At 41.0% G+C, this 27998-nt stretch overlaps 1 protein-coding gene and 1 non-coding gene across 2 annotated transcripts in view; one reads left to right on the top strand and one right to left on the bottom strand.

Annotated features, from left to right (window-relative positions):
* Nucleotides 1-3640: 3640 nt before the first annotated feature.
* The window catches only part of F9 (coagulation factor IX), a 32106-nt gene continuing 7748 nt past the window's right edge, over nucleotides 3641-27998 (top strand). Inside the window, exons 1-6 of the mRNA XM_019750477.2 lie at nucleotides 3641-3865; nucleotides 8580-8743; nucleotides 8943-8967; nucleotides 13043-13156; nucleotides 20288-20416; nucleotides 22182-22387. Of these exons, the coding sequence (XP_019606036.2) occupies nucleotides 3778-3865; nucleotides 8580-8743; nucleotides 8943-8967; nucleotides 13043-13156; nucleotides 20288-20416; nucleotides 22182-22387 (726 nt within the window). The 5' untranslated portion in view covers nucleotides 3641-3777. The remainder of the gene's footprint in view (nucleotides 3866-8579; nucleotides 8744-8942; nucleotides 8968-13042; nucleotides 13157-20287; nucleotides 20417-22181; nucleotides 22388-27998) is intronic.
* Nucleotides 19903-20006, bottom strand: LOC141569761 (U6 spliceosomal RNA). The gene has a single exon (XR_012493561.1). It is a non-coding gene; the product is annotated as a U6 spliceosomal RNA (small nuclear RNA).

Raw genomic sequence — 27998 nt, forward strand, 5'->3', positions numbered from 1 at the left:
ACATGCAAAAATCCTCAACAAAATAATAACCAACTAAATTTAAAAATGTATAAAAATAGATAAACTATGACCAAGTGGGATTTTTCCAGGTATGCAAGGTTGGTTCAACATTCAATAATCAGTCAATGTAATCCACATTATCAAGAATTCAAAGAAAGAAAATCCTATGATCATATAAATTGACACAGAAAAAGCATGACAAAAATCCAGTACCCATTCATAATTTAAAAAAAATCTCAGGGCCGGCCCGGTGGCTCAGGCGGTTAGAGCTCTGTGCTCCTAACTCTGAAGGCTGCCGGTTCGATTCCCACATGGGCCAGTGGGTTCTCAACCACAAGGTTGCCAGTTCAATTTCTTGAGTCCCACAAGGGATGGTGGGCTCCGCCCCCTGTAACTAAGATTGAACACGGCACCTTGAGCTGAGCTGCGGCTGAGCTCCCGGATGGCTCAGTTGGTTGGAGCATGGGCATAACCACAAGGTTGCCGGTTCAATTCCTCGAGTCCCGCAAGGGATAGTGGGCAGCGCCCCCTGCAACTAAGATTGAACACGGCACCTTGAGCTGAGCTGCCAGTGAGCTCCCGGATGGCTCAGTTGGTTGGAGCGTGTCCTCTCAACCACAAGGTTGCCGGTTCGACTCCCGCAAGGGATGGTGGGCTGCGCCCCCTGCAACTAGCAACGGCAACTGGACCTGGAGCTGAGCTGCGCCCTCCACAACTAAGACTGAAAGGACAACAACTTGAAGCTGAACTAAGATTGAAAGGACAACAACTTGACTTGGAAAAAAAAAGTCCTGGAAGTACACACTGTTCCCCAATAAAGTCCTGTTCTCCTTCCCCAATAAAATATTAAAAAAAAAAAAAAAAGAAAGAAAGAAAAAGAAAAAGAACTTAAAGCTACTGTTTAAAAAAAAAAATCTCAGCAAGTCGGGAAAGAGAGGTAGTACCTCAAATCAATAAAGAACATCTACAAAAAACCAACATCTAACATCATCTTTATTATATAAAGACTAAATGTTTTCCTCAGAAAGATCAGGATCAAGGGAAGGATTTTTATCTCACCACTATGATTAAACATAGTACTGAAAGTTCTAGCAACTGCAGAAGGCCAAAAGTATATATAGAGGTATATAGATTGGAAACAAAGAAATAAAACTACACATCTTTGCAGATAACATGAAATTGCAGATTTCTTCATAGGAAACCTCAAACAATCTACAAAAAGAAAAAAAAAAAAAAAAACCTCCTACAACTAATAAGTGATTTCATTAAGGTCAGAACATACAAAATCAATACACAAAAATGAACTGCATTCCTATTTACTAATAATGAATATGCACAAATAGAAATTAAAACACAATAGTATTTTTAATTACTCCAAAGGAAATGAAATACTTAAGTATACACCTACCAAAACATGTATAAGATATGTATGCTGAAAAGCACAAAATGCTGATGAAAGAAATAAAAACCTAAATAAATGGAGAGACATACATGTCCATACCATGTCCATGGATTGGAAAACTCAACATAGTGAAGATGTCAATTCCTCCAAATTTACATAAAGATTTAACACAATCCCTATCAAAACCAAGACTTTTTTGTACCTACAGATAAGATTATTTTAAAATTTAAATGGAAAGTTACAGCCCCTAAAATAATTAAACAATCCTGTCACAGAATATTAAAGTGTGAGGAATCACTATAGTTGATGAAAAGGCTAACTATATAGCTATAGTAATCAAGACAGTGTACTACTGGGAGAGGGATAAATACATACCGCAATGGAACAGAATAAAGAACTTAGAAATGCACCCAAACCAATAAACACAACTCTTTTGTGAAGAAACTGCATAAGCAATTCAATGGAGGAAGGATAGTCTTTTTAACAAATTGTGCAGGAGGAATCAGACACCTATAGGAAAAAAAAAAAAAAAAAAAAAAAAATGAAGCTCAACCTAAACCTTGTACCTTATCCAAAAATCAACTAAAAATGGCGAACAGGCATAGAACTAAAATTTAAAACTATGAAATATATATATTTTTATTTCATTTATGTTTTCTTAACTTTTATTTATTTAAGTGCATATTTCCAGGACCCATCACCTCCAAGTCAAGTAGTGGTTTCAATCTAGTAGTGGAGGGTGCAGCTCACAGTGGCCCATGTGGGGATCGAACCGGTAACCTTGTAGTTAAGAGCACCGCGCTCTAACTAACTGAGCTAACCGGCTGCCCCTATAAAATATTTTTTAATGGCAAAAAGGTTCAGGATTAGTGTTAGTTGAAGAGTTCTAAATATGACACTAAAGGTGTGATCCATTAAGAAATGATATATTGGGCTACATCAAAATTTAAAACTTTGCCTCTGTGAAAAACCCAGTTAAGAAGATGAAAAGACAAGCTACACTCTTGGAGAAAATATTTGCAAACCATATATCTGACAAAGTACTCATATCTACAATATACAAGGTATGATCAAACAATACCATGAATGTTTAAATAAAAAAAATTATTACACTAAAAGACACATTACCATTAATCCCCCTCAAAATACTCCCTCTTGCTTCGCACACACTTATCCCCTTATTCTTGCCACTTTCCGAAGCAGTTCTGGAAGTCCTGTTTTGTAAGTGTCTTTAGTTGTGCTGTCATGGCTGCCTCCATGTCCTGAATCGATTCAAAACGTTTACCTTTCATGGTCATTTTGACTTTGGGGAAGAGCTAGAAGTTGCATGGTGCCAGATCCGGTGAATAAGGTGAATAAGGACACACTGTAATTTGTTTGTTTGTTTGTTTGTTTAACTTTATTGGGGAATATTGGGGAACAGTGTGTTTCTCCAGGACCCATCAGCTCTAAGTCATTGTCCTTCAATCTAGTTGTGGAGAGCGCAGCTCAGCTCCAAGTCCAGTTACCATTTTCAATCTTAGTTGTGGGGTGGGGGGTGGGGGGCGCAGCCCACCATCCCATGCGGGAATTGAACCGGCAACCTTGTTGTTGAGAGCTCGTGCTCTAACTAACTGAGCCATCTGGCCACCTCTCTGGCAGCACAGCGGCAGCTCATTGTCTTCAATCTAGTTGTTGGAGGGCGCAGTTCACTGGCCCATGTGGGAATCGAACCCATAACCCTGTTGTTCAGAGGTGGTGCTCTAACCAACTGAGCCATTCGGCTTCCACAGTAATGTTTTTATTTGACAGAAATTGCCATACCAGAAGCGACGTGTGACACAGAGCGTTGTCATGATGGAGGATGATTTATGGCACACTTTAAAACACACCTTTTCTTACCTGCAGCTCACACCCAACTGACTGCACCAAACAAGTTGTAACTTGTCACACACCGTTATTAAGCCTCAGCGTGCTGCTTCTTGTATTGCAGATCCCTGTCTTTCTGTTGGATGGCACTCAGCAGCATTCACCGTATGTTCTAATCAAAACGGAAAGGCTCTGTGTCACACATCACTTGTGGTACGGCAATTTCTGTCCAATAAAAACATTTTGCTGCCCCAGCAATTTGTAACCATTATACCTCCCCCTATGTTAATGACGTGTCATTTCCTGCTCAAATCAGCCACAGTGGCAGAAGCTCATTGAATCAATCAGAGGTGAAGTTCCGTGGTGGCAATTGCCTAGTCTCTTCACTTAATCCAAGAGACCATTGCAAATAGCCCAAAGACCCACCGAGGGAGACGGACATTATTTCCCAGAAGTAAATACAGCTCAGCCTGTACTTTGGAACAATTGGTCAACCTTGTCACTTGCACAATCTGCTAGCAAAGGTTATGCAGTGCCTGAACAGGATCATGGCAGAATCACCAGGCCTCATCACCATCTGCTTTTTAGGATATCTACTCAGTGCTGAATGTACAGGTTTGTTTCCTTTTTAAAAAATCATTGAGTATGCTTGTCTTTTAGATATACAAATGTCTGGTGCTGTCTTTTTCATTAAATAATGATTACAGGACTTGACAGCAATGTTTAAGATTCTAGTAGTCAGCATGTGGGTTGGCAAATACTGGTTTCTAGTAGCTGAGTCTTCTCCATTTTAAAACTAAATAGATTTACAATGCTGATGGTACATTTTTTGAATGGATGCTGTTGGATTTAATGATTTGATAACAGTCAAGTCTTAGCAATTCTTAGAAAATAGTTATCTCCTTGGTTAAAAAAATTAAATGTGGGAAAATGTTTTAACAAGGAAACAGCAGAATATGGAGAAAAAATTAACTATCTTTTTGGTTATTTTTACTGACCATTTTAAAATAAAAATGGGAAACATTAAAGCCACAAACAACAGTTTTATTTACACAAAAAAATTGATTTTAAGATATATGATGTGTTTCACAATTTTAGAACTATATAATAAGGCATGCCTCTAATTTTAAAAATCCATAAAATTATGTACCTTCAATTTAAAGTTTTAGTTAAAACAGACAAATTTTTCATTAGTAAGCTGTTATTTATCTCTAATGTTTTTCATGGATTAGGAAGAAATTATACTGTCTTTGAGTCTAAACATCTTGGAGTCAATACATGGGGAAATCTAATACTCACTTGAGTTCTTAGAACAGCAAAACCAGTCTAAGAATTGACGTAAAGAGTAGAAACTTAGTTAATGCATTGTATATCACTTGGTTTTTTTCACAGCTTCAGTGACTTTATACACTGCCCAAAGGAAGGCACACAGAGAAGGAATTACCCCATTTAGACAAACAGCATGTTCTCACAGGAAGCATTTATCACACTTAATTGTCAGACTACTATAATCAAATGTAGTAGCTGACAGTGCCAAGATCAGGGGTGCCAACCCTAAGCGTCCCCAGAAAGCAGACTGGCCCCATGGTTCCCACTCCAGACATGATGTCAGACTGAAATGCAGAAATAATGATACAAGAATGCAAAGGTTAAATCAAACTAGCAAAGTGGGTAGAGTACAGGAATAAAGAAATTTAACTGGAAAACTCGCAAAGTAGGACCTAAAATCTTGACACATATCTCACCCGTGTGAGATCTAGCAGGACAAATGATACAAACCCTTCATTCAGGATAAGTGGTGAGATGGTGGAGGTTTTAAGAGGGCTTCTGCCTCCTCAACGACCTCAGATATTGGGAAAAGGACAGATACAAGGAAAAAGAGGGACTGGGATTTCAGAGCTTGGGAAATAATGACTAAAAGAGATAAACCTGAAAAGATGCTAGATCTATGACCCTCAGACAATACTGTGGAGAAAAGCAGTGTGATTCTGGAGTCACTGGAGTCGAAGATAATAGGCCTTTGAGGAGAGAGACAGGAGAATTTCCCTAACATTACTGATGCAATTCTTTCTGCTGCTGTTCAACTGTCAATTGGCTTCCAAAAGCAGTGTCTATGAATGATTTACTGAGCTGTTGCATTTTCATGACTGCTGCCTTTAGGCATTATTGCACCAATTTGGATTTTGAAATCAAAGCTGTTCTGTGAAACTAGTTCAGTTTTGTAAAGTGTACAGACTAAAGTTGTCTCTCTCTCTCTCTCTCTCTCTCTCTCTCTCTCTCTCTCTCTCTCTCTCTTTCATTCATTCATTCATTTGGTCCATATACTTTACAAAACTGAGTGACTACTACGGTGCCAGGTACTGGCAAGTACTAGGGACATGGGGATAAGTCAGACTCGCGCTTTGACCCAAAGCACCATGAAGTCAGGAGAGAGATTTTCATTATAACGTGATAAAATGTGTACTAGGTGCTAAAGGAACATAGAGAAAGGAATACATTAACTGGGGCAACACTTGACAAAGACAATATTTTGAGCTGGGTCTTAAAAAAATGAGTAGATTCACTCTCCTTATACATCTGTTCTAGAGCAATCTATGCCGAGAGGATCATTTAAGTGCAAAGATCCACACCCAGAAAGAATATGAGAGGGGCAGTCAGATGGCTCAGTTGGTTAGAGTGAGAGCTCTGAACAACAGGGTTGCCTGTTCGAGCCCTACATGGGCCAGTGAGCTGCGTCCTCCACAACTAGATTGAAGACAACAAGCTGCTGCTGAGCTGCTGGTGGGGCGGTCAGATGGCTCGGTTGATTAGAGTGCGAGCTCTCAACAACAAGGTTGCCGGTTCAATTCCCACATGGGATGGTGGGCTGCGCCCCCTGCAACTAAAGATTGAAAACAGCACTGGACTTGGAGCTGAGCTGTGCCCTCCACAACTAGATCAAAGGACAACAACTTGGAGCTCATGAGCCCTAGAGAAACATACTGTTCCCGAATATTCCCCAATAAGAAAATATATTTATTTATTTTAATGTTATTTTATTAAATTTATTGGGGTGACAATTGTTAGTAAAATTACATAGATTTCAGGTGTACAATTATGTATTACATCATCTATAAATCCCATTGTGTGTTCATCACCCAGAGTCAGTTCTCCTTCCATCACCATATATTCGATCCCCCTTACCCTCATCTCCCACCCCCCACCCCCCTTACCCTCTGGCAACCACTAAACTATTGTCTGTGTCTATGAGTTTCTGTTTCTCATTTGTTTGTCTTGTTCTTTAGTTCTTTTTGGTTTATATACCACATATCAGTGAAATCACATGGTTCTCTGCTTTTTCTGTCTGACTTATTTCGCTCAGCATTACACTCTCAAGATCCATCCATGTTGTCACAAACGTTCCTATCAATAAGAAAATTTTAAAAAACAAAAAGAATGTGAGGGCTCTCCGGAACTCAGTATGTTTTGAGTATTGAATATGACAAGTGAGGCAGTATACCCATTTTACATTAGATCAAGTTAAGCTTCAGAGATTATGTGACTTGCCTAAGATCTCACAGCCCATAGATGGTAGATATGTGATTCAAATCCAGGTGTGTCTGATCTGACTGCATACCCATTCTTCTACTCGACCACACTGTCAATGGATGCACACATAGATGCTATTGTAGATGGGCCCAGGGCCAGGCAAATAGTTGCCAAGCAGAGAGGAGGTCTTAGAGGACGCTGGGAGGCATCAATATGCTATGGCATCCATCTGCAGCTCAGAGATCATCTCCCACAGTGCTCCACTGCCTTGGAAGGGAGAAAGAAGGCTGATCTAGTGGTTGAGATTGCAGGGTATCACAGCACTGAAGAAGGGGTGAAACCAATTAAGAAAGCTGGCAGATGAAGCGTTGAAGAGGGCCAGCCCGGTGGCTCAGGTGGTTGGAGCTCCATGCTCCTAACACCGAAGGCTGCCGGTTCGATTCCCACATGGGCCAGTGCCAGATTGCTCAGTTGGTTGTAGCACGGGCTCTCAGCTATGAGGTTGCCAGTTCGACTCCTCGACTCCCACAAGGGATGGTGGGCTGCACCCCCTGCAACTAACAACAGCAACTGAACCTGGAGCTGAGCTGCGCCCTCCACAACTAAGACTGAAAGGATAAGATCTTGACTTGGGAAAAGTCCTGGAAGTACACACTGTTCCCCAAAAAAGTCCTGTTCCCCCCCCCCAAAAAAAAAAGAGTTGAATAGAAAAAGCCTAAACTAAGTAACTAAATTCAGGGGGAAAAAGTGAAGCCCAGGGGACTTGAGAGCAAGAGAAAAGTGAGGTTGTCAAAGGACCTGAAGGCTCAGTAAAGTGAAAAGCTGCAATGAAAATAGGGGAATAGAGTTTAGTTTGTTTCCTTTATCTTTTTTTTTTTTTTTTTTTTTTTTTTTTTGAGTTAATGAGAAAGCAGTCCCAAAATGCCCTGGAAAGTTCATCTCCAAAGCACCTGTTGAAATGGTTTAAGATAGTCTCTTGAAGAAACAACTCCAGGCAAATTCTTAAGTTCCTGTTATTATTTATAGATATAGATATAAATAATATATCTGTATCTATTTATATATCTAGACAGAGAGAAACAGAAAGACAAAGACAGATTGAGATTTGAGACTGAGGAGAGAGGGAGGGAGAGGGAGAATTAGGTGAGAGACCTCAATTCTCCAAGCTCAGGAGTGTCCCTACTGGCAGGCTAGTCAGTCAGAGCTAAAATAAACCACATCCTGAATCCCAGAGAAAGACATCAATGGAATTCCTATAACACATGCCAACTGAAGGTGTTGTGAGTTTAAAGATAAAAAAAGTTAATGCAGCGATTTTTCTTTCACATCTAGTAAGAGACCCTGGGGTTGCATTTGCAGCTAGGCCACAATTAGGCTTCTGTTTTTGCAAGAGAAATTTGTTGCCAAGTCCTTTGGACAACTGATTCCTGAAGATATAAGCCCAGCCAGGGTGACTGTTGCGATGAACTGCAATTAGCTATATTCAAATGATGACAAAGTGTGAAGTTAACTGCTTATTTAAGAACTTTCTTTTTCATCCAAAGTAAATTGAAATACGATTGAAAACCTGACCTTTTGTTACTGGAGCGCTCTTGACTAAAAGTCAAATTGAATTTTAATTCCTAAATCTCCATGTTTATACAGTAGAATGAGAACATCATAGATTTGGGCTCCATGCCCCCAAGATAAATTGACTGTGGGATTACTTGGATTAAAAACAAAGCCTTTCCTAAGAGATGTATTTAATTTTCATGTTGTTTTCTTTTTCCTAAAGCTAAAGACTAGTTCTTTTAAATTTCAGTTTTTCTTGATCATGAAAATGCCAACAAAATTCTGAATCGGCCAAAGAGGTATAACTCAGGTAAATTGGAAGAGTTTGTTCGAGGAAACCTTGAGAGAGAATGTATAGAAGAACGGTGTACTTTTGAAGAAGCACGGGAAGTTTTTGAAAACACTGAAAAAACTGTGAGTATTTCCATATAACATCCTTCAGATGCAATGCAAAGAATAGTAAACTTAAAAAACAAAACAAAAAACTTCTCTTTGGAATTTCAAAATATGTCTCTACACATACGCATGTTATAAATGCTATAAAAGAGAAGGAATCAAATCCAAATCATTTTAAATGCCCCCATCCATTAACTTCTCCTCTTTTTCTTTATAGACTGAGTTTTGGAAGCAATATTTTGGTAAGCAATTCTTTTTATCCTCTAGCTGGCATATGAAACATTTAAGAATTATGTATTTTTGTTTTCTATGTAAATAGATATTAAACTCTGTCAAAAGGGCTCAGGAAAATTAAGTTCCCCTCTTTTACCCACGATTGAATGGTGATATACCACAGGTTGATGTCTGCGTGGGAGACACTGGTTGGTAGATAAGCTTACTCCTCCCTAGGGCTTCAAAAAGAACTCGTTTCACCCCAGGAAGCTGGAAGGAAGAAACAGATGACTGGTATCTGGGGACTGAATGAGAGTTTGCAGTCCTCAGCAGAGAATCAGAGAGCGCTGACTGACTTTATCGCTTAAAAGTCCTCCTTAGGATGGCCTGTAAGGCCCTCCCTTCCCACTGTCCCTCCCCTCTGTCTCCTGCTGCTCGCCACCTTGCATGCTGGACCCTGGCCATCATGGCCTCCCTGAGGTTCCTGCACACTCTAGAGTACTCCCACTTTAGAGTCTTTGATCTGGCTGTTCCTTTAATGTTGAATGTTCTTCTGCTCCTTTTCCCTAGGCTCACTCCCTCACCTCCTTTGGGACTTTGCCCAAAGGTCACCATCTCAATGAAGCCTACTCTGATCATCCCTGACCATCTATTAATACTTCAACTTACACCCTCGCCTTCCCCACCCCCCCGCCACCCATAACCCCTTCATTCTAGACACTGTATCCTGCTCTATTCTTTTTCATAGCACTTTTCACCATTTGAGGTATCATGTAATGTTCTTACTTATACTACTTATTTAATTTCCCACCTCACTAGATGGCAAGCTTCACGTTGGCAAGGGTATTCAATTGTTTTGTTTATTGATGTATTCCTAGTATCTAAACAATAACTGGTATAGAAGTACTGAGTCAATACTTGTTGAATAAATTGACCAAAAGGAGAAAAAGTCAAAACTGTAAAGACAACTACATTTTAAAACTCATCTAAAATCTAGCAGCTGGATTTTGAGGCCGTGTAAGTTTCACAGGTAGACTTATCTGGACAGCAAATTCTCTGAGTTCCATCAATTTGACATCCAGTTCTAGTTTCCAGTTTCTATTCTGGAGACATGGTGGACTGGTTCATACTCTCAGAACTCATACTTTCTCCACTTTTGTTTTGAAATTATGAGGGAAGAAGAGATCTACTCCATTACCTTTGCTTTGTCTGCCTTTCCTTGTTCTTGGTAATGATCACTACTGTACAATTCTTTTTTTTTTTTTTAACTTTTATTTATTTTAAGCATGTTTTTCGAGGACCCATCAGCTCCAAGTCAAGTAGTTTCAATCTAGTTGTGGAGGAGGCAGCTCACAGTGGCCCATGTGGGGCTCGAACCGGCAACCTTGTTAAGAGCACCGCGCTCTAACCAACTGAGCTAACCGGCCACCCTTACTGTGCCAGTTCTTTATTGATGTATTCCCCAATAGTCCAAATAAGTCTTTTCCTTCTCTATTTCTACTATATTTAAAATTTTGAATCATGTGATATTTTTTAAAGGACATCAATTTCTACTCCTACCCCCCCCCAAATATACCTGGATATATTTAAACTTCTATGATCCCTTCACTGCCCACCCCCGACCTGACCTCCCACCCCCTAGCAGGGGTAAGTCAGTATCTCTTAAGCCCCATATTTGAAATGGGGCCCCTGCTTTCTAGATCACAGGCTGTGGTTATTGTATCTTGGGTAAAGATACCTGGAAAACATCAAGGGCATGATTCTGTCACTACTGCTTTGTCTACTGAAAAAATAAAACACAGGGGCAGCAGGTTAGCTCAGCTGGTTAGAGCGCGGTGCTCTTAACAAGGCTGCCAGTTCAACCCCCACATGGTCCACTGGAGCTGCGCCCTCCACAACTAGATTGAAACGACTACTTGACTTGGAGCTGATGGGTCCTGGAAAAACACACTTAAAATAAATAAAAGTTTTAAACAAATAAATAAATTTGAAAAACACAGATAAGAACAAAAAAAGAAAAAATAATAACTCCATGCCCCTTTTCACTCACAGCCGAGATTCCTACCCACCCAAGATAGCCTGTGCTATTTCTCGCTGTGTGGGCTTCCACATAGCAGGGACACAGGCCCCTCACTTCTGCCCCATTCTGTACCATCAACACACCACATACAGAACCTGGGTGAAGAGCTAGCATCTGTGAAGGACTTTACAATTTATACAGTGCCTGTCTCATTTAATCCTCGCACCAACCCTGTGAGCAAAGCATTATTCAACTTCATCTCACAGAGGAGGAAACTGAGGCTCAGGGAGGTTAAAAGACTTCCCAAAGTCACCCAGCTGGGGAATTATGGAGCCCAGAAGAGAACCCAAGTTCTCAAATGCCCGACCCTTTGCTTTCACTATTACCCCTCCAGGCCTTCAAATCTAAATGCAGTTATTCATCAAACACCAACCTAGTAGCCTTAAACAGGAATCTCTCCCTGGACAAGGTCTGGCCCCTTGCTGTCTTTGACCCTCTACTATCTGTGGCTTTGCCTCAGCTCAAACTACACACAGACAAGCACCCAAAGGAGGACTAAAATGACACTCATTTTAAAGGTATGTCTCAGCAAATGAGTTGCTGTGTAGCTGGCTGCAAGCCCAGACTCTTTCAGTGAAACATCCTAAATAATTCAGATCCGTTGGTCTATAATATAAAGTGCAAATGTAGCTCGTTTTTTAGACCAGTTCTGAACATCAATAATACTAAAGCAGAGAGAACGTAGTTTGTTTTCATAGAACTGGAACAAATTGAAATATCTGTGCAAAAGCACAGTGGATAGAGGGGCAGAGGGGACAAGGTCTAATTTTTACGGCAAGCAGATTTTCCAGAGAGGGACTATTTCTGAGAAAGGGATATTAGTCCTTAGTCAATAAGACCCGGATACATGCTATTGACAGAGAACATGGCAGACATGTGACTGCTCTCCTTGGAGCAGGCGGGAATCTACATGCTAGCTGGCAGGGAATTTCACTCCAAAGTATGACTGATAATTCGAAATTATTTGCCCTCTTTCTCTCATTCTTTTATTCTTATGTCATCTTCACCTCTCACTCTTTTGTTTCTCATGTATTGTCTTCCTGATCTAGCTCCCATTTTTTCTTCAGGGCTATTTCTCTTAGCTCAAAGTGCAAAGCAGTCTCCCTTCTGGTTCTATTTATCTCTTTCTCCTGAAGCTTCCTTAGAAGTATGCATGGAGGCAGACCTCTAACAAACCAGACTTAAAGGTTCCCTTCTCATCCTGACCCTTCTGCTCTCGCCTATTTCTTCCTCCTGTTTTCTTACCACCGGTATCTTCAAAGGCCCTCAAGAACTCTATAAATGTAGAAACTTCAGGAAAGTCAGAAAGGAAACACAGCCAATCTATATGTAAATACAGAATCTTTCCTGTTTTAATTCTTTATATTGAAAGTTGGTTCTCACTTTACCTAGACCATTTGGGACCTAACTCATAGATAGATGTCTTTAAGCAGTAACACATACTTCTGGCATCTTTTCTATTGTTTTGAACCATTAGTACATATTATATTATACTTAAAAGTTAAATGATAACACAAGAAAGTAGATGCATTTGCTCCATGCCTAGGCCACCAGTTCCTTGGGGAGAAGTACCATGTTATCTGGTTCAGCTTGCATTGCAAGACCTGTGATAGAGCAGGCCTTGGATGACACATAGATAATAATTGTAGAAGTGATCTGATTTGATTTCGAAGTAACTCTGCCACCATTCTGTAAGGAAGGATTGAAAATTCTTCTCACCCCATGCTGATACAGTATATTTCTATACTCAAACATTCTTCTGCCTCTTCTTTTTCCCTTAGTTTGCATGAACTATGTACGTGCCTTCTTCAAGGCGATTTCCTAGGAAATTAGAGTGTTAGCCTATGAACCTTTGTTTGGGTTGTTTTTAGAAATGCAGGAAGACAGGGGCAAGGCTGGCTTCCAGGTCAGCAGTTCTGCTCCAACCCTAAGACCAGGCTCCCGTCCCCATGAGTCTGTGCAGAGGGGGACTGGGCATTCTAAGCAGTTTATCTGCTAATTCAACATCTTAACCTATCCCAAAGATGGAGATCAGTGTGAGTCCAATCCATGTTTAAACGGCGGTCAATGCAAAGATGAGATTAATTCCTATGAATGTTGGTGTCCAGTTGGATTTGAAGGAAAGAACTGTGAATTAGGTAAGTAACTTTTTTGGTATTACTCATGGTTCATAATTTCCCTTTGAAACCAGACTAAACTGGAAGATGCAATATTTATGTATCATGATTTTCTCCTGGAAATATACACGTTTGTTGTGATAAAGAACACTTAACATGAGATCTACACTTAACAAATCTTGAAGTGGACAATACGGTACTATTAACTCTAGGCACTGTGTTCTACAGCAGATCTCTAGAACTTACGCATCTCATATAACTGCAACTCTAGCTGTTGACTAGCAACTCCCCATTTTCACTTCCCCCTAGAAAATTATATTCTCTGCTTCTATGTGTTTGACTATTTTAGCCACCTCACATAAGTGGAGACATGCAGTATTTGCCCTTCTGTGACTGGCTTATTTCATTTGGCATAATGTCCTCCAGGTTCATTCATGTTGTCACATATGATAGGATTTCCCTCTTTTTGAAGGCTGAATAAGATTACATTGTATAAAACATACTTTCAAAGTTTATAAACATTCATTTTTATCTGTAGTCATAGTTTCCAGGATGAGTTCAAGACACTATATTAAGAGTGATAATAATATTTGGTAGATAACGGGTAGTGATGGTCCACTCGCTTATTAATCCTCAATACAACCCTATGTGGTCATTATTATTATTCCTATTCTATGTAGATGAGGAAACTAGCTCAAACAGCTCAAAATCACAGAGGTAAGTAAATGGTCGAGCCAGGACTCGAACTTCAGTTTGTCTGAGCAAAACCCATGCTTCTAACTACTATCCACAAAATGCAAAGAAAACTGAACGCATAAAACTGAACTGATGACTAAACTGCTATCAACATAGGCAGTAGAAGTCAAGTAACTATAGAATTGGGGTATGGCAAGGTCAGTTCTCTCATATAATAAGCACTTCACACATACGAGCCACTTCACATGTTAAATTTGTTGAAAAAAATCTGAGCTCGTTCCCGAATTTGACTATGCCAATTACACTGAAAGACTTACATAGCAAATTTAGGTTCAGTGGGCATCTTTTCCTCTCATAGCCTAGAATATTTTTTCCTGAGATTTTGGCAATCAGAACTGTAAACCCCAAAGTCCTTTGCCTACTTGTTTATTACCTCTCGATGCAAGATTACTGGTATTGTGATTGTGAAAAACACACAGTGCTAGTGACAGATTCTCTTTCTACTCTGAAACTCCAGAAGAATAGAGATACAATCCTAGGGAGAGAATTGAACACCATAGGCTACAAGACTAAGGGGAAAGAGTAGAAAATTAGCAGGACTCTATTAAGGCGTTATATCAATCCACCTGATACATAGATGAAAAAGGCATAAAACAAAATGAAACACAGAGCTACATTTGTCCCATTGAAAAAGGGATAAAAGTCACCTGTAATGTTATTCAGAAATCCTTTCAGTATTAAAGAGAAATCCATTGATCATCTTCCTTTGAGAGCTAAAGATAAAAAAGAATAGAAGAAAAGGAAAAGGTGGCAGGGACAAACCATTTTAAAAGAAAGAAAAGCGTGAACACAGGTGGATGAACTGGTACGCCTTTCCTGGATTCCCATCCTGTCAGATTTCCTAGTGTGGGGACAAACCAATGCATGGATTACCTTTCCTATAGGTGTATTAATTGAGCCAACATCTCTGACATGCCACTTACATCTGAAAGGTTATAACTTCAAATTCAGATTTACCTAGATAAGTTTGATCCTGATATTATGGAAACCTATAGAAATCTTTCCAGTAGTTACTCATTTTCAGCTTAAATAATATAACTATTGGAGCTGAGAGAATGAATAACTCAATTAGTCTCAGTTAAGAATCAAGGGTATGTTGTAGTAAAGTATAATGGAAAATAGTGTTTAACATTAAATATTCCTTGGGTGGTCGGTTAGCTCAGTTGGTTAGAGCGCAGTGCTCTTAACAAGGTTGCTGGTTCGATCCCCGCATGGGCCACTGTGAGCTGTGCCCTCCACAACTAGATTGAAACAACTACTTGACTTGGAGCTGATGGGTCCTGGAAAAACACACTTAAATAAATAAAAAAGTTAAAAAAAAAATTCCCAAATATCTTTAGTTTAAAAATAAAGACCCTTTAAAGGAGGAGAATAGCCCTGAGGAATGTAAATAGAAGCACAAAAATTCTGTAACAGGTTTTGCTACATGTGTGAAGCTACGGTCCACATGGCAAAAGTGCTAAGTCTCCAACTGGCCCCATCTCAGTCTTCTTGGGTTCCCCACCATTTCGATTTGGTCAAGGCTTGGCAGTTGCACTGCATCTCCCCCAGCCCATCTGATCAAGGTTTAGAAAAATCCTTTCAGTTCAGTTAGTTCAGAAACAAAGTGGGGATTCTCTCAGAGAGCTCTTTATCTCAGACACTAGAGGAAAGCACCAGTCAAAATACATAAATTCCCATTTAAACCGTTGCTTCAAACTGAACTAAAGACTAATCTCAATAGCTGCTATTAATAGATAGCATGGTTTATGGAGTACCTGAGCCCCAAGTCTCTTGCCTCACCCTCACTTAGTTGGTTAGAGCGCGGTGCTAATAACACCAAGGTTGCCGGTTCGATCCCCTCATGGGCCACTGTGAGCTGTGTGCCCTTCTTAAACACAAGAAAAGAAAGGAAGATTTCCATTGTTTTCCTTTTCCCTTGTCCATGAGGCTCCTCTCCAGGGAAGAGAGGTACAAATATTCAGGGCACGCCCTCTAGTTAGAAGAATAACAATTGGCTATTGTGTTCCTTTGTCTAGAACAAAGACCACTGTATGTCCCTAGCTACACATCATATCTGAGTCCTTTTCAGGTAGATCAAGGTCTGTAAGAACTTGGTCATTCCTGAACCTTCTAAAGAGTACAAGAGGCATTTCCCCACAGTGAGATAAGATGAAAAGAAAAAAATCACAAGTACATAAACCTTTTTTTTCTTCATTTTGTTAACACATTACAGACACTATTGTCTTATTTGCTATGTATTTCTGGGGAGTGAAGAAAAGAAAATACCTTGAGTTTAGCTGAATAACAGCATATTCTGTGGTAAACTTGTTAAACAGAATATCTTTTGTTCAAGCTTTGGTTTTCACCTCAGTGAATATATCAGGGTAGAAAAAGGCAGAGTAAAATCAAGCAGAACAGGATAACTTTTGCAGAGGGCATGAGGGGAGTGAGAAAGAGGAGTTTGTGCCAACATAGAGGCAGAAGAACAGATGCTGTGAGACGTTCTTCAACAGAGCTTTTAGGCACTGAGACCAGCCTCGGGACCCAACACAGTGCCTGACATCTAAGTGCTCAAAAAACGATTGATGAATGAGTCCCATAGTGACTGTTCCTTAGATCCTGGACTATGGATTTCTCCCATCAAATTCCTTGCGCTATTATTCTATTTCCAGAATCTTGAGGCCTTTATCTGAGGGCAAAAGACTGCTGATTGGGGCGGCTGATTAGCTCAGTTGGTTAGACTGTGATGCTCGTACCACCAGGGTTGCCGGTTCGATCCCCGCATGGGCCAGTGTGAGCTGCGCCCTCCACAACTAGATTGAAACAACTACTTGACTTGGAGCGGATGGGTCCTGGAAAAACACACTTAAAATAAATAAAAGTTAAAAAAAATACTTAAAAAAAAAAAGACTGCTAACTGTACAGCGATATTGCCCACAAACCAAGCCACAGAGCATCAGCAACATACCTGGGCCACAAAAAGCAGGGACAGATGAGGAATATCATGGAGCGATCTAGCTACTTAGCCAAGGGCACAGAACTGGGAAAACCACACTGAGTTTACTCATTTCTGTTGTGCATGCACCAAACCAGGCTGCACCTACCAACTACCTCTGTTAACTTACCGCAACCTCATATTGACTGAACACTTTCTACAGGTGGTATTTGGTTTGGCTGAACATCTCAGTACTGCTTTGTAGCAACACAATGATAGCTAGTCTCATGCAAGAGCCAGGAATATAGTCACCATGAGTGAGGAGAAAGGTCTTTAAAAAATAAATAATAAGGACCAAGTGACACCTTTTTGGATGTGCACTCCATGGATTATTGGCAACACAGGTTAAAGCTCAGGCTGGTTTCTCTGTCTACCTGGCAACAGTTGATTGGCCTTCCCTTATTTTCTGAAGTGGCAGTAAGGAACATAAGCTAATTATTACCTTAGCCTATGCTAGCCTATGTAAAATATAACTTACCAAAATTTTAGATCTGTGACTCAAAAATCCATAATATACTCCAAAACCATATAGGCACTCTGTTAGCTTGCATTCCCCCAGAAAAAAAAAAAAAGGATCTGTGACACAAGCTTATCTTCTAGGGTGTGCAGTCCTAAGGAGAAAATAAGGGACAGGAGAGTGAGGCAGTGAGGAAAGGAGAACCGATAATAGGATGAGCCATCTCTTCACCTGCAACTGATTGCTTGATCTCCTGGGACTGTTCTCCAAGAAGCCACACGAACTGGCCTCAGGACAGTCCATTTGGGAGGAGGGAAGAAGTGAAAAAATGAGTCCATCAGCATCTGTCTGCCAATGTCAAAAGTTCAGCCTATGGGTTAAACACATCTCCGGGTTGTATGTGCTGGTACACCCAGAGAGGCTGTGGGGCACCCGGTGGCTCAGCATCAACAGGGGAGTGCCAAGGCAGGAGGGGAGAGGCACGTAGTGCAGATATGAGCCAAGGCCGTTCAAGGCCACGTCGATATGAGGTCAGTGGAAGCCCACGCAGAGGTGATCACCACTGTGCTGGGGAAACACGGGTGAGGCCGAGAAGAACTGAGGTGGTACACAGGAGGTGTCTACTACAGCCACTTGTTCTCAGACTTCCCGTGTTCTAACTGCACTGACGAGTGAGCATTTCTATTGAAAGTTGTACTGCTGTTGAACACGTAGGTAAGGGGGTTGATGTCTTCTACTTGTGTTTCTGTGCTCCTCTAGAGGCAGAAATAGGCCCAAGGGCAGAGCCTGTTTCTCTCAAGTCAGCATATCTCGGCTAGCAAGCCCTGTGCCATACTACTTCCTGTTACTGACTTGGCATAGGATAAACAACGGGAAAGCACGGAAATTAGAAAATACACAATAAGATGGCAGGAATAAACCAAATATATCAGGAATCACAATGAAGGTGAATTGGTGTTAATGACAACTTTCAGTCTGGAGTTAAAAATCAAATTGGATGTTGTTGACAAAAGAAATACCTAAAATAAAATTATACCGGGAAGCTAAAATAAGGGGATGTAAAAATATTCTTCTAACAAAAGAAACAGGCAAGGCAGTCTTAATATCAGACAAACCAGAATCAAGACATGAAGCATTACAGGAGACAAAGAAAGATATTTTACATTAATAAGGAAGGTTGTATAGAAGAGTCAAGAAAACGTGGGCCACCAGAATGCTAATCATTGTCAACACATAATGTCTTTGGCATTTAGCTACCTTAAAGGACTCTATTTCATTCTCTTGTGTTAATACATACCCACTTCAGCCAGCTTCAAGTTTCCTTTGATAAATTGGATATTAAAACTATGAACTTCTATTCAGCAAAATACACTACATAGGGTGAAAAGGCAAGTCACAGAGTGCGAGGAGACATCTGCATCATATATCCAATAACTGGAACTCATACATTGATGGGGGAATTTAAATTTGTACAGTTACGGGGCCAGCCCAGTGGCTCAGGTGGTTAGAGCTCCGTGCTCCTAACTCCGAAGGCTGACGGTTCGATTCCCACATGGGCCAGTGGGCTCCCAACCACAAGGTTGCCGGTTCAATTCCTCGAGTCCCACAAAGGATGGTGGGCTCCGCCCCCTGCAACTAAAAAATTGAACACGGCACCTTGAGCTGAGCTGCTGCTGAGCTCCCTGATGACTCAGTTGGTTGGAGCACGTCCTCTCAACCACAAGGTTGCCGGTTCTAGAAACGGTGACTGGACCTGGAGCTGAGCTGCGCCCTCCACAACTAAGATTGAAAGGACAACAACTTGACTTGGAAAAAAAAGTTCTGGAAGTACACACTGTTCCCCAATAAAGTCCTGTTCCCCTTCCCCAATAAAATCTTAAAAAAAAAAAATTTTGTACAGTTACTTTAGAAAACTACTTGACAGTATCTACTAAACCTCAACATATGATCCAATCATTGTACTCGTATGTATACATCCAGGAAATATGCACGTGTATGTTACCAAAAGATATATACAAGAATGTTCCTAACAGCGATCCAAAAGAGCCCCAAACTGGAAACACAGCTCAAATATTCATCAACAGAAAAATGGACGAGTAAAGGTAGTAATATTTATGCAATAGAAAACTACACAGCATGTAAATGAGCTGCTGCTCTACAACACAACATGGATGGAAAGATACAGAAGAGTGCATATTGTGAGCTTCTATTTATTAATATATCAAGTTCGTGAACAGGCAAAACTCATTCATTTTTAGAAGTTGAGGTGATGGTAACTTTGGGAAGGAGGAAGAGTACAGTGATTGAAAGGAGGCATCGGGAGAGTTTCTGGGGTATTGATAATGTCCTATGTATAGATCTGTTTAGTGCTGAAACCAGTGCATACATTTTGTGAAAATTCCTACTAAAGTTCTGGGTACTTTTCTGAATACATGTTATATTTAACAAACATTTTTGATTGTAGTCCATGATTTAGTTATAGTAGAATGTCCAAACCTTCAGCTTTACACCAAATCAAATACATTGCTGAAATCACTGTATGCCTTATTAGGAATTTTATCTTTCTACTCTTTTTTTAAAGATATGGAACGCTTCACAAATTTGCGTGCCATCCTCACGCATGGGCCGTGCTAATCTCTGTATCTTTTCAATTTTAGTATATGTGCTGCCGAAGTGAGCACATCTTTCTACTCCTTAGCTCAAGGCTTCCAAGCTTCTCTCCAGGAATGCCCCAGCTCACTTTTTTTTAAAAATTAGTTTCAGGTGCACAAGACAAAGCAATACTTAGACGTTTATCATTTATATCCCTCACACTGTGTGAACCCCCTCCCCCATCCACTATCCCTCTGACATCGCACAGAGCCATTACATTTCCACTGTCTCTATTCCTAATCCCCAGCTCACATTTGACCTAAAATGCATGTTAAGTGATGCTATTACTGTTGATTTTTCTTTCTTTCAGATGCAACATGCAGCATTAAGAATGGCAGGTGCAAGCAGTTTTGTAAGATGCGCGCTGACAACAAGGTGTTTTGTTCCTGTACTGCTGGATACCGCCTCGCAGAAGACCAAAAGTCTTGTGAACCAGCAGGTCGAAATCTAAATAAGTTTTTTTTTTTTTTAAGCTCGGCAGACACATGCTCCAAATCCATATTCGAAGTGGTAGCCTTTTAACTAGCCTACATAATTATAATCCTTACTTGTTTCTACTTCCTTTGAAATCATAGGAACGATCAGTTGCTTGAATTGGAAAAATTAATGTTCCAAATTGCATGATCATTTTAAGGACAAATTTCTGTAAATGTCTTCAGTCTGAAGTCTTTTCCGTGTGTCCAATTTTTTTCTGACTTTTATGTCATGAAGCAATTGTGTGATTTCTGTATTCATATTTCTAATTTGTCCAGTCAAATTAATGTAGTAATCCTATACCATAAGAGATATATAAGTGATTGACTGATAGATAGGTTTCTACTACAAGGATGGTGAATTGTAAGTATGGTTCTGCCAGGGTGTGGCTGGTTTACTCTGAGAAAGTTATTTCCTGTCCTTGGATCATGCACCATTCCTCTGTAACTGGGTTCGACACCTATCTCAGCAATGCATCCAGCAGAGGAAATTAAAGAAAGGACCAGAAGCCAAGAGTATTTATGCTGCAACTAAAATGATGAGTCTCTAATGCTTCATGGGCCCGCACGCCTGTCCTTCTACCTGGTTTTTCACAAACAACTGCTTCCAAGCCAGTCTACCTTGGGAGGAGAACATATGTTTGTTTTAAGTTTCAAAACCTAACTCCAGTGTAGACAGATGGCACAGTAGCTAAGCCCTCATAAACTTTTCTATGTTATAAGAGAGAAAAAAAAGAATTGAGAAGCACTTCCAACTATTATGTGTTATATTTGAATAGTGCCTTAGCTTTAGCAGAATAAGTAGGCCCAACCTAAAATAAGCTTTTGTACCCTTTGATAGTAATGGTCTCTTTCCTGTAGCCATTGTTGATGATTTATATTTACACATTAAGTATTTTGAACTAATTTCCTGTTTTCCCAACCACATGCTGTCTTCATGATACTTTGCCACAGCTGGTTGCTATAGAAATGTCTGTTATAAGGAATGGAGCTGGAAGGGAAGTGAGAAATGAAAATGAAACGTGAGGTGACTTTGCTGGACTACAAGTTTCCATTCTGGTTGTCCCCAATATTTCTGTGGACAATTTCTTTTCTTTAGGAAGAAAACCAAATCAAGGTAAAAAGGTGGCCAGTTTCCAGGTGGATATGGCTGTGATAATCATATTAGTAATGTATTTGCTTAATACTTGACAGTCAGTTAAATTACAATGCTCTCCCCCCCCCCCAAACAGATACCTAAAATCCACCTTGGAATCTAGAAGGTATTCTAGTCTACAAAAGAAATCCTGTTAATAAAAAGAAGCAGGAGTCTCATTTACCTAATTCTAATGTTAAAGTTACATGTCACCAATCATGAGACTTCCATTCAGGGACAGTACTTGGGAATAAGAGTTTTTAGTGGGGAAAAAAACACACAACTAAACAGAAAGTCATTAGACTTTATAAAAGTCTTACAAAATTTGATTCTGGAATACTTATCCTATTTCCGTAAAGATGATGGATTCCTGAGCCAAATGTTATTTTCATAAAGGGTTTGAAAACTTTTCACGAAAATCATGCAATTAACCTTTTAGTTCGAAACTGTATATATTCATTCATTAGACTTTTAAAAATATAGATGGGCCTGCTTTTCAGAAGTGACAAGGATGGGCCTCATTTTCGATCATTATAATACATGTTCTGCTTACCAATGAGAAATATCCGAATACTAATCTTTCCCCGTTTTTCTAGTGCCATTTCCATGTGGGAGAGTTTCTGTCCCTCACACATCTATGAAGCACACCCGCGCTGAGACTGTTTTTTCCGATATGGACTATGAAAATTCTACTACAGATGAAACAGTTTTGGATAACGTCACTCAAAGCACCCCACCATTGAACGACCTCACTCGAATTGTTGGCGGAGAAAATGCCAAACCAGGTCAATTCCCTTGGCAGGTACTCTATATTGATGCTGTGTCAAAACTGGAGTTCAGTCGGGGAAGAGGCAGGTGAAGTATGATGCTGAGGCTAGGACACTAGACAGACCTATCAGGGTAAAGGAAGTTGTCATGCGGGAGACCCTGCTCGCTGCGCCATTTGTCGTGCAGGGCGTCCGGCGGGGTCTCTGCTCCCGCTCCCCACACAAGAACGCAGGATATGGTGAAGTCAAAAAGGAACACCCACGGAGCCATAGATAGGGGAGTCATACCATTATACTCTCGCTGGTGGCTGGGTTGGAGAAACAAGAAACAGGAGCCACACAATTCTCAACCCTCACTGCGCCGCTTGCAGGCTCAGCCACCATCTTCTTGCTAGCCCCCAATTTTTCTAGCAATCTCTGCTTGCCAGCCACAGCAGTTATATTAGTGGCCAATGGCTCACTGGTTACAGCTGACGGCCAACTAGCCACAGCTGATGGCCATCCAATCACAGTTGATGGCCATTTACTACCTGAGCCAACACCTTTCTATGTGAGGCCGAGAGCCTGGAAACTGCTTTTTGGGGTTCTGTCCCCACAGAAGTGTTTAGGGAAGTTTCATCACTGAGCAATTATGAGGATGCCCCCATAGGAAAGAGAAGTCCAGGGACGGCTACCACACAAGGTCAAGGAGAGTTTGGCATCAAGGAAACAGCATAGTAGGATTCCAGACAAGCAATAAGGAGGGCTGGAAGTGAGGTCACAGTTACTGGGGTTCGGGGTAATACTTTAGCTTCAGCTCCTGGGAGAACTGGTAAGAGCCAGAAAGTCTCTAGGTGCAGAAAAACTGGATTCTTTTGAAGGGATTTAAAAAACGACTCAAGTAGAAAGGACTAAGGCAAGAACTGGAACCAGGGTACGAGATAGGAGATTAGTCCATGTGTTCTCGAAGTGTGGTAGCATCAGAATTGCCTGCGAACTTCTTAGGAATGCTACACCCCAGACCTACCAAATCAGAGTCTCTGGGAGTGGGGCCTAGCGATCTGTGTGCTACAAACCCTTTGGGTAATTCTCATGCACACTACAATTTGAAATCCACTGGTCCAAAGGAAACGATCTTGGTACAGAAACTAAGGTCCAAAACACCAAATAGTGGACTAATGGTACTGAGTCCCACATTCCTCCTGGTGTGATTTGCAGACATCCCACATCAGAATCACCTGTGCACATTTTTGAGGCCGAAGACCGAGAGCTAGATTTGTAGCAAAACCCAGGCTATAACTGGCTACAGCTAAAGCCTCAGTGATTCCATCGGAGAGAAGCAGGCCCCAGAGGTAAGGAGCCAGGTGGTCCTTATATAAAGTTGTGCTGTCCAATAAGGTAACTACTAGCCACATGTGGCTATTTAAATGTAAATTAACTACCATTAAATCAAATTTAAAATTAATTTCCTCAGTTACACCTGCCACATTTCAAGTACACAATAGCCACATGTGGCTACCGGCTACTGTATTGAAGAGGGCAGATACAGAACATTTCCATCATCACAGAAAGTTCTATTGGACAGCGCTTACAATAGTTGAGTCTAATATAAAACTCCCTAGTGACCACAGTGTAATTTTGTAGTCATCTCAAGGATGCTTCACTCAAAATATTTTTCTTTACTGAGGTTGGAACTTTTGCCATCAGAGACCAATAGCTTTAACGACTTTTCAATCATCAAACAGGTAACAATTTAAGCCAGGATCAGGTAAATGTCCCCAGTTTAACACCACTGGAATTTTCTGAGACTAGCTATGTATCTATTCAGGATTCTTCAGCTTGCCAGCCATTTTCCAATACAATGGGTATAATGTCTTACACCCTTCCTGGAAGGTAGGGATTTGGCACAGATGTTGGGGAGAATGGTACTGAAGAGTGGCAGACCATCACAACCAAAACTTTAAATTTTCCCTTCTTTTATCTTGTTCTTAATAATATTTGTTGGACTTGACCTTATAGCCAACAAAATACACTATATGTTCCTTTACACCCCCGTGCCCCCTACTTAAGCATCCAACCAGGGCTGCTTCCCTCACCCACCACGACCCCTTCCTTCACTCACCCACATCTTTAGTCTCCTTCACAACTCTTTGTAAAATTGACCTTTTACCTTCTCCATCAGCCTCTCCTTGAACAATCCCTCTTGGGTCCGGACACTCTAAGTATCCTTCATTCTATTTAACATTCATGTATCTGATTCTTTCTAATTTTACTATTTGTGTTCTTGTGCATTTTCATTCATTCTGTATCTAACTTCCATGGATAAGGTGGTTAGAACAAAGGATTCTGCTTTATCGTTATCTTCCTTGGGCTTGTGGGACATAAAGCAGTGCCTAGAGTGGAGAATCCTGTCACCCAGGGGTGTTTTATTAGCCAAGAAGATGACTTCCCATGAAAAAAAAAAAAGCCAGGATTAAAAAAAGAAAAAGAAAACCCCAGAACATTATGGGCTTTTAACATTGTCTCCTTGTCATCCCAGAAATGAAACGGCAAATACACTTAAACGAGAGCTAAAACAAAAAGAATGGAGTTTTATAAAGTCTCAACTGAGTCACATAATCTCTGTCCCCCCACCCACTCCCTTTAAGCCAGATGCTTGCCATGTTTTAACAATGCAAGTGTTTCCTAATAGAAATTGTAGTTACTCTAGCAAGCTATTTTTTTATCTTTGAAGCAGGAAAAAATATTAGATGATGGCTGCAGTTGTACTGTGAGGAAGAAGATATAACTGATGCACATCATTTCAAATCTGTCATGTCCTCCTCACCGCACACTTGTAGTGAGTGTACGTGTTGTCTCTTTCCAAGTATATGTTTAAGATCCCTGATGCACATGTGTGCGTGCACATTCACTCCCTATTTCCCCCAGATGAAGTAAGATTACTGGCTGGAGAGTTACAAAGTACTAGATTTTAGGTTTTTCCAAAGGGGAAGAGCTGAGCTACTTTCTAGGACACCTGAGAAAAGACCCAGTCATACTTCTGCATTGTTTCCGTCCTCACCAGAGAACTGTGTCTCCACACCCACCTCCACCCAGTTTCTCACGGAAGGTTAATGTTTTCAAAAATATGAGATAAATTAAGCGTACAAAAGTCACTCTTAGACAAAGCAAAACAGAAATGAAACAAACCAGAATCTCTCGTTTGTGTTAGAGCCAGCTCCACCCCATCACCATTAATCTGCAGGGAGGAAATACTTGATTTGATTGCAGACAAGACTGCAAGGCACCGGCTGCAGCTGGGGCATCAAGGGAAAGCACACAACAGCTGGGGTTTCAAAGGGCAAAATATTTGTGGCTCTGAAATATGAAATACTGGTTAGCAATGTCACTTAGAAAGGAGTCATTCAAAATGCTGATACTTCATAAATGAGGGATGGGGAGAAAAGCGACCACTTGGTTGAAAAAAAAAGCCACAAAGAACCTAAGGAGTTCACTTTCATCTGGAGTAATGAACAGTTTGAATGAACTGGAAAGCTTTAGTCTGTTACAGAAAAGGTTTAAGTGAGCTGTTTGCAAGAGCTAAAGGGCCACAGGGGTAAAGGGAAGATGACTTTTTCTTTGTGGATTTACGGGTGAAAGTTGCAGGCACGCAGGTTCTGGCCCCGGCTAGGAAAGCCACAACCACAGGGTCAGTTACTTGGGCTGGGCAGCTTTGGGAGGAAACGTTTGTTGAACAAATGTTTGTCTAATTGTTGACTTGAAGAGCTGTTCTGTCAGTGGGGGCACCAGGGCCTGATAACCCCATCCAGGAGAGTGTCGAGGGCATTGGTTCACCTGGGGGTAGGTTAGCGTAGGCTAGGGGACAAGCTTTGAGACCCTAAAGAGCGATGTGCACCTTCTTCGTGGCCCATCTGCGGTCGCGTTCATTTCTTACCTTATTCTAGGGCTCTCACCTCAGCTTCCGGGGTTGGAGGCTAGGCCACAGAAGCGGCATTACCAGGCAATGGAGACCTGAGCTTCCCAGAGCCCCATTCGGTTTGTGCAGGCAGGCCCCGCCCCACCCCGACTCCCAAGGTCAAAGGTGCAGGCGGACTTGCCTGATCTTGAACCTTGCATTACAGTGACAGAAGGGCTGAGAGAGGAGTATAAGGGGGGAAGACGCCAGTTTTCTTTATTTTCTCTCCAGATGCCCAGGGGTAGGCTCAGAGCCCCTAGAGAACTTGGGGAAAGGAAGCAGAGACTCTGCAGGGACAACTCAGGAGGGGAGAGAGGAAGCTAAAGGGTTAAATGCACTATATAGGAACAGAAAGGACATGTCATGGATTCACTATATGTTTAGCGTAGTGGGAAACTAAAACAAGACTCGAATTTCATACAGCGACATAGGAAAGCAATGAAAACTTAAACACTAGAGAAAAACAGAAATCGCAACACCTATACTATGAGACCACTTTCATCAACAGCTTGAAAGTGAGAGATCTTAGGAAGCGACAAGGTGTTTGGGCTTTTTAAAACTTTAATTTGGTTTTGGTCCCATGCCCTTGATCCTGTCAGCTGACAATTCTGACCAAACACAAACTTGCCCCAAAAGCTCCTCCCACCTCTTCCGCTTTGGGTTAGGGTCTGTCCGGCCCTGTATGCAACGTACTTGGTCTTCTATTTTCTGTTTTCTCATGGGCAGAATACAAAGGAAGCCAGGTCCTTAAGCTTTCCTTATCCTTTCTATTAGGTTGTATCATATGCAATTGCCAGTATTTAACCGTTTTAACCAACAAAATATCTTGAGAAGCAGTCTTTCTATTCATTATACTATTCTTGGCCTAAATAATCTTTAAAATGTCTTAGCATTTTCCCCAGTCCCGGCTTTCCTCTGCTTTGGTCTGAAGCTATCCTAAAAGCTCCCTGGGCGCTTGACCTGTAAAGCTACCTACACAGACCCAAGTCCCATGGCAGACAGCATGCAAAGTTACCATATGTATGAACCGAACTTTTTCTTTTTGGGGTGGCTGGAGGGGTTGGGAGGAAGATGTTTATGAAGATCCTAATACTATAGAAATGTCTTCCTTCACTTGGACAAAGTAAGCCTCTATTTTTTTCTAGCTCAGATGATAAAGTTCCAATTAGGAAAAATGAAAAGATGACATACGTTATCTCACCTGGCCCCACAAAACTATTTTTTTTAATTAAAGATTTTATTGGGGAAAGGGAACAGGACTTTCTTGGGGAACAGTGTGTACTTCCAGGATTTTTCCCAAGTCAAGCTGTTGTCCTTTCAATCATAGTTGTGGAGGGCGCAGTTCAGCTCCAGGTCCAGTTGCCGTTGTTAGTTGCAGGGGGCGCAGCCCACAATCCCTTGCGGGAGTCGAGTAGTCGAACCAGCAAACTTGTGGTTGAGAGCCCATTGGCCCATGTGGGAATCAAACCGGCAGCCTTAGGCGTTAGGAGCACAGAGCTCCAACCTCCTGAGTCACTGGGCCGGCCCCCCACAAAACTATTTTGGATAGAACATTTAGACTATTATTCTCTAGGATGGTTTGATGAAATCTATTTCGATGACTAGTCTACTTAACCAGTCATTAAAAACCAAAAATGAGCATCGCCTCTGCACCAAGAAAAATGAAGTGGGGCCAAGGGCTGGGCAAATCACACCTGCGGGCATAACAAGCT

Source organism: Rhinolophus sinicus, chromosome X (genome assembly GCF_036562045.2).
Source record: "Rhinolophus sinicus isolate RSC01 chromosome X, ASM3656204v1, whole genome shotgun sequence".
In the NCBI taxonomy this organism is placed as follows: Eukaryota; Metazoa; Chordata; class Mammalia; order Chiroptera; family Rhinolophidae; genus Rhinolophus; species Rhinolophus sinicus.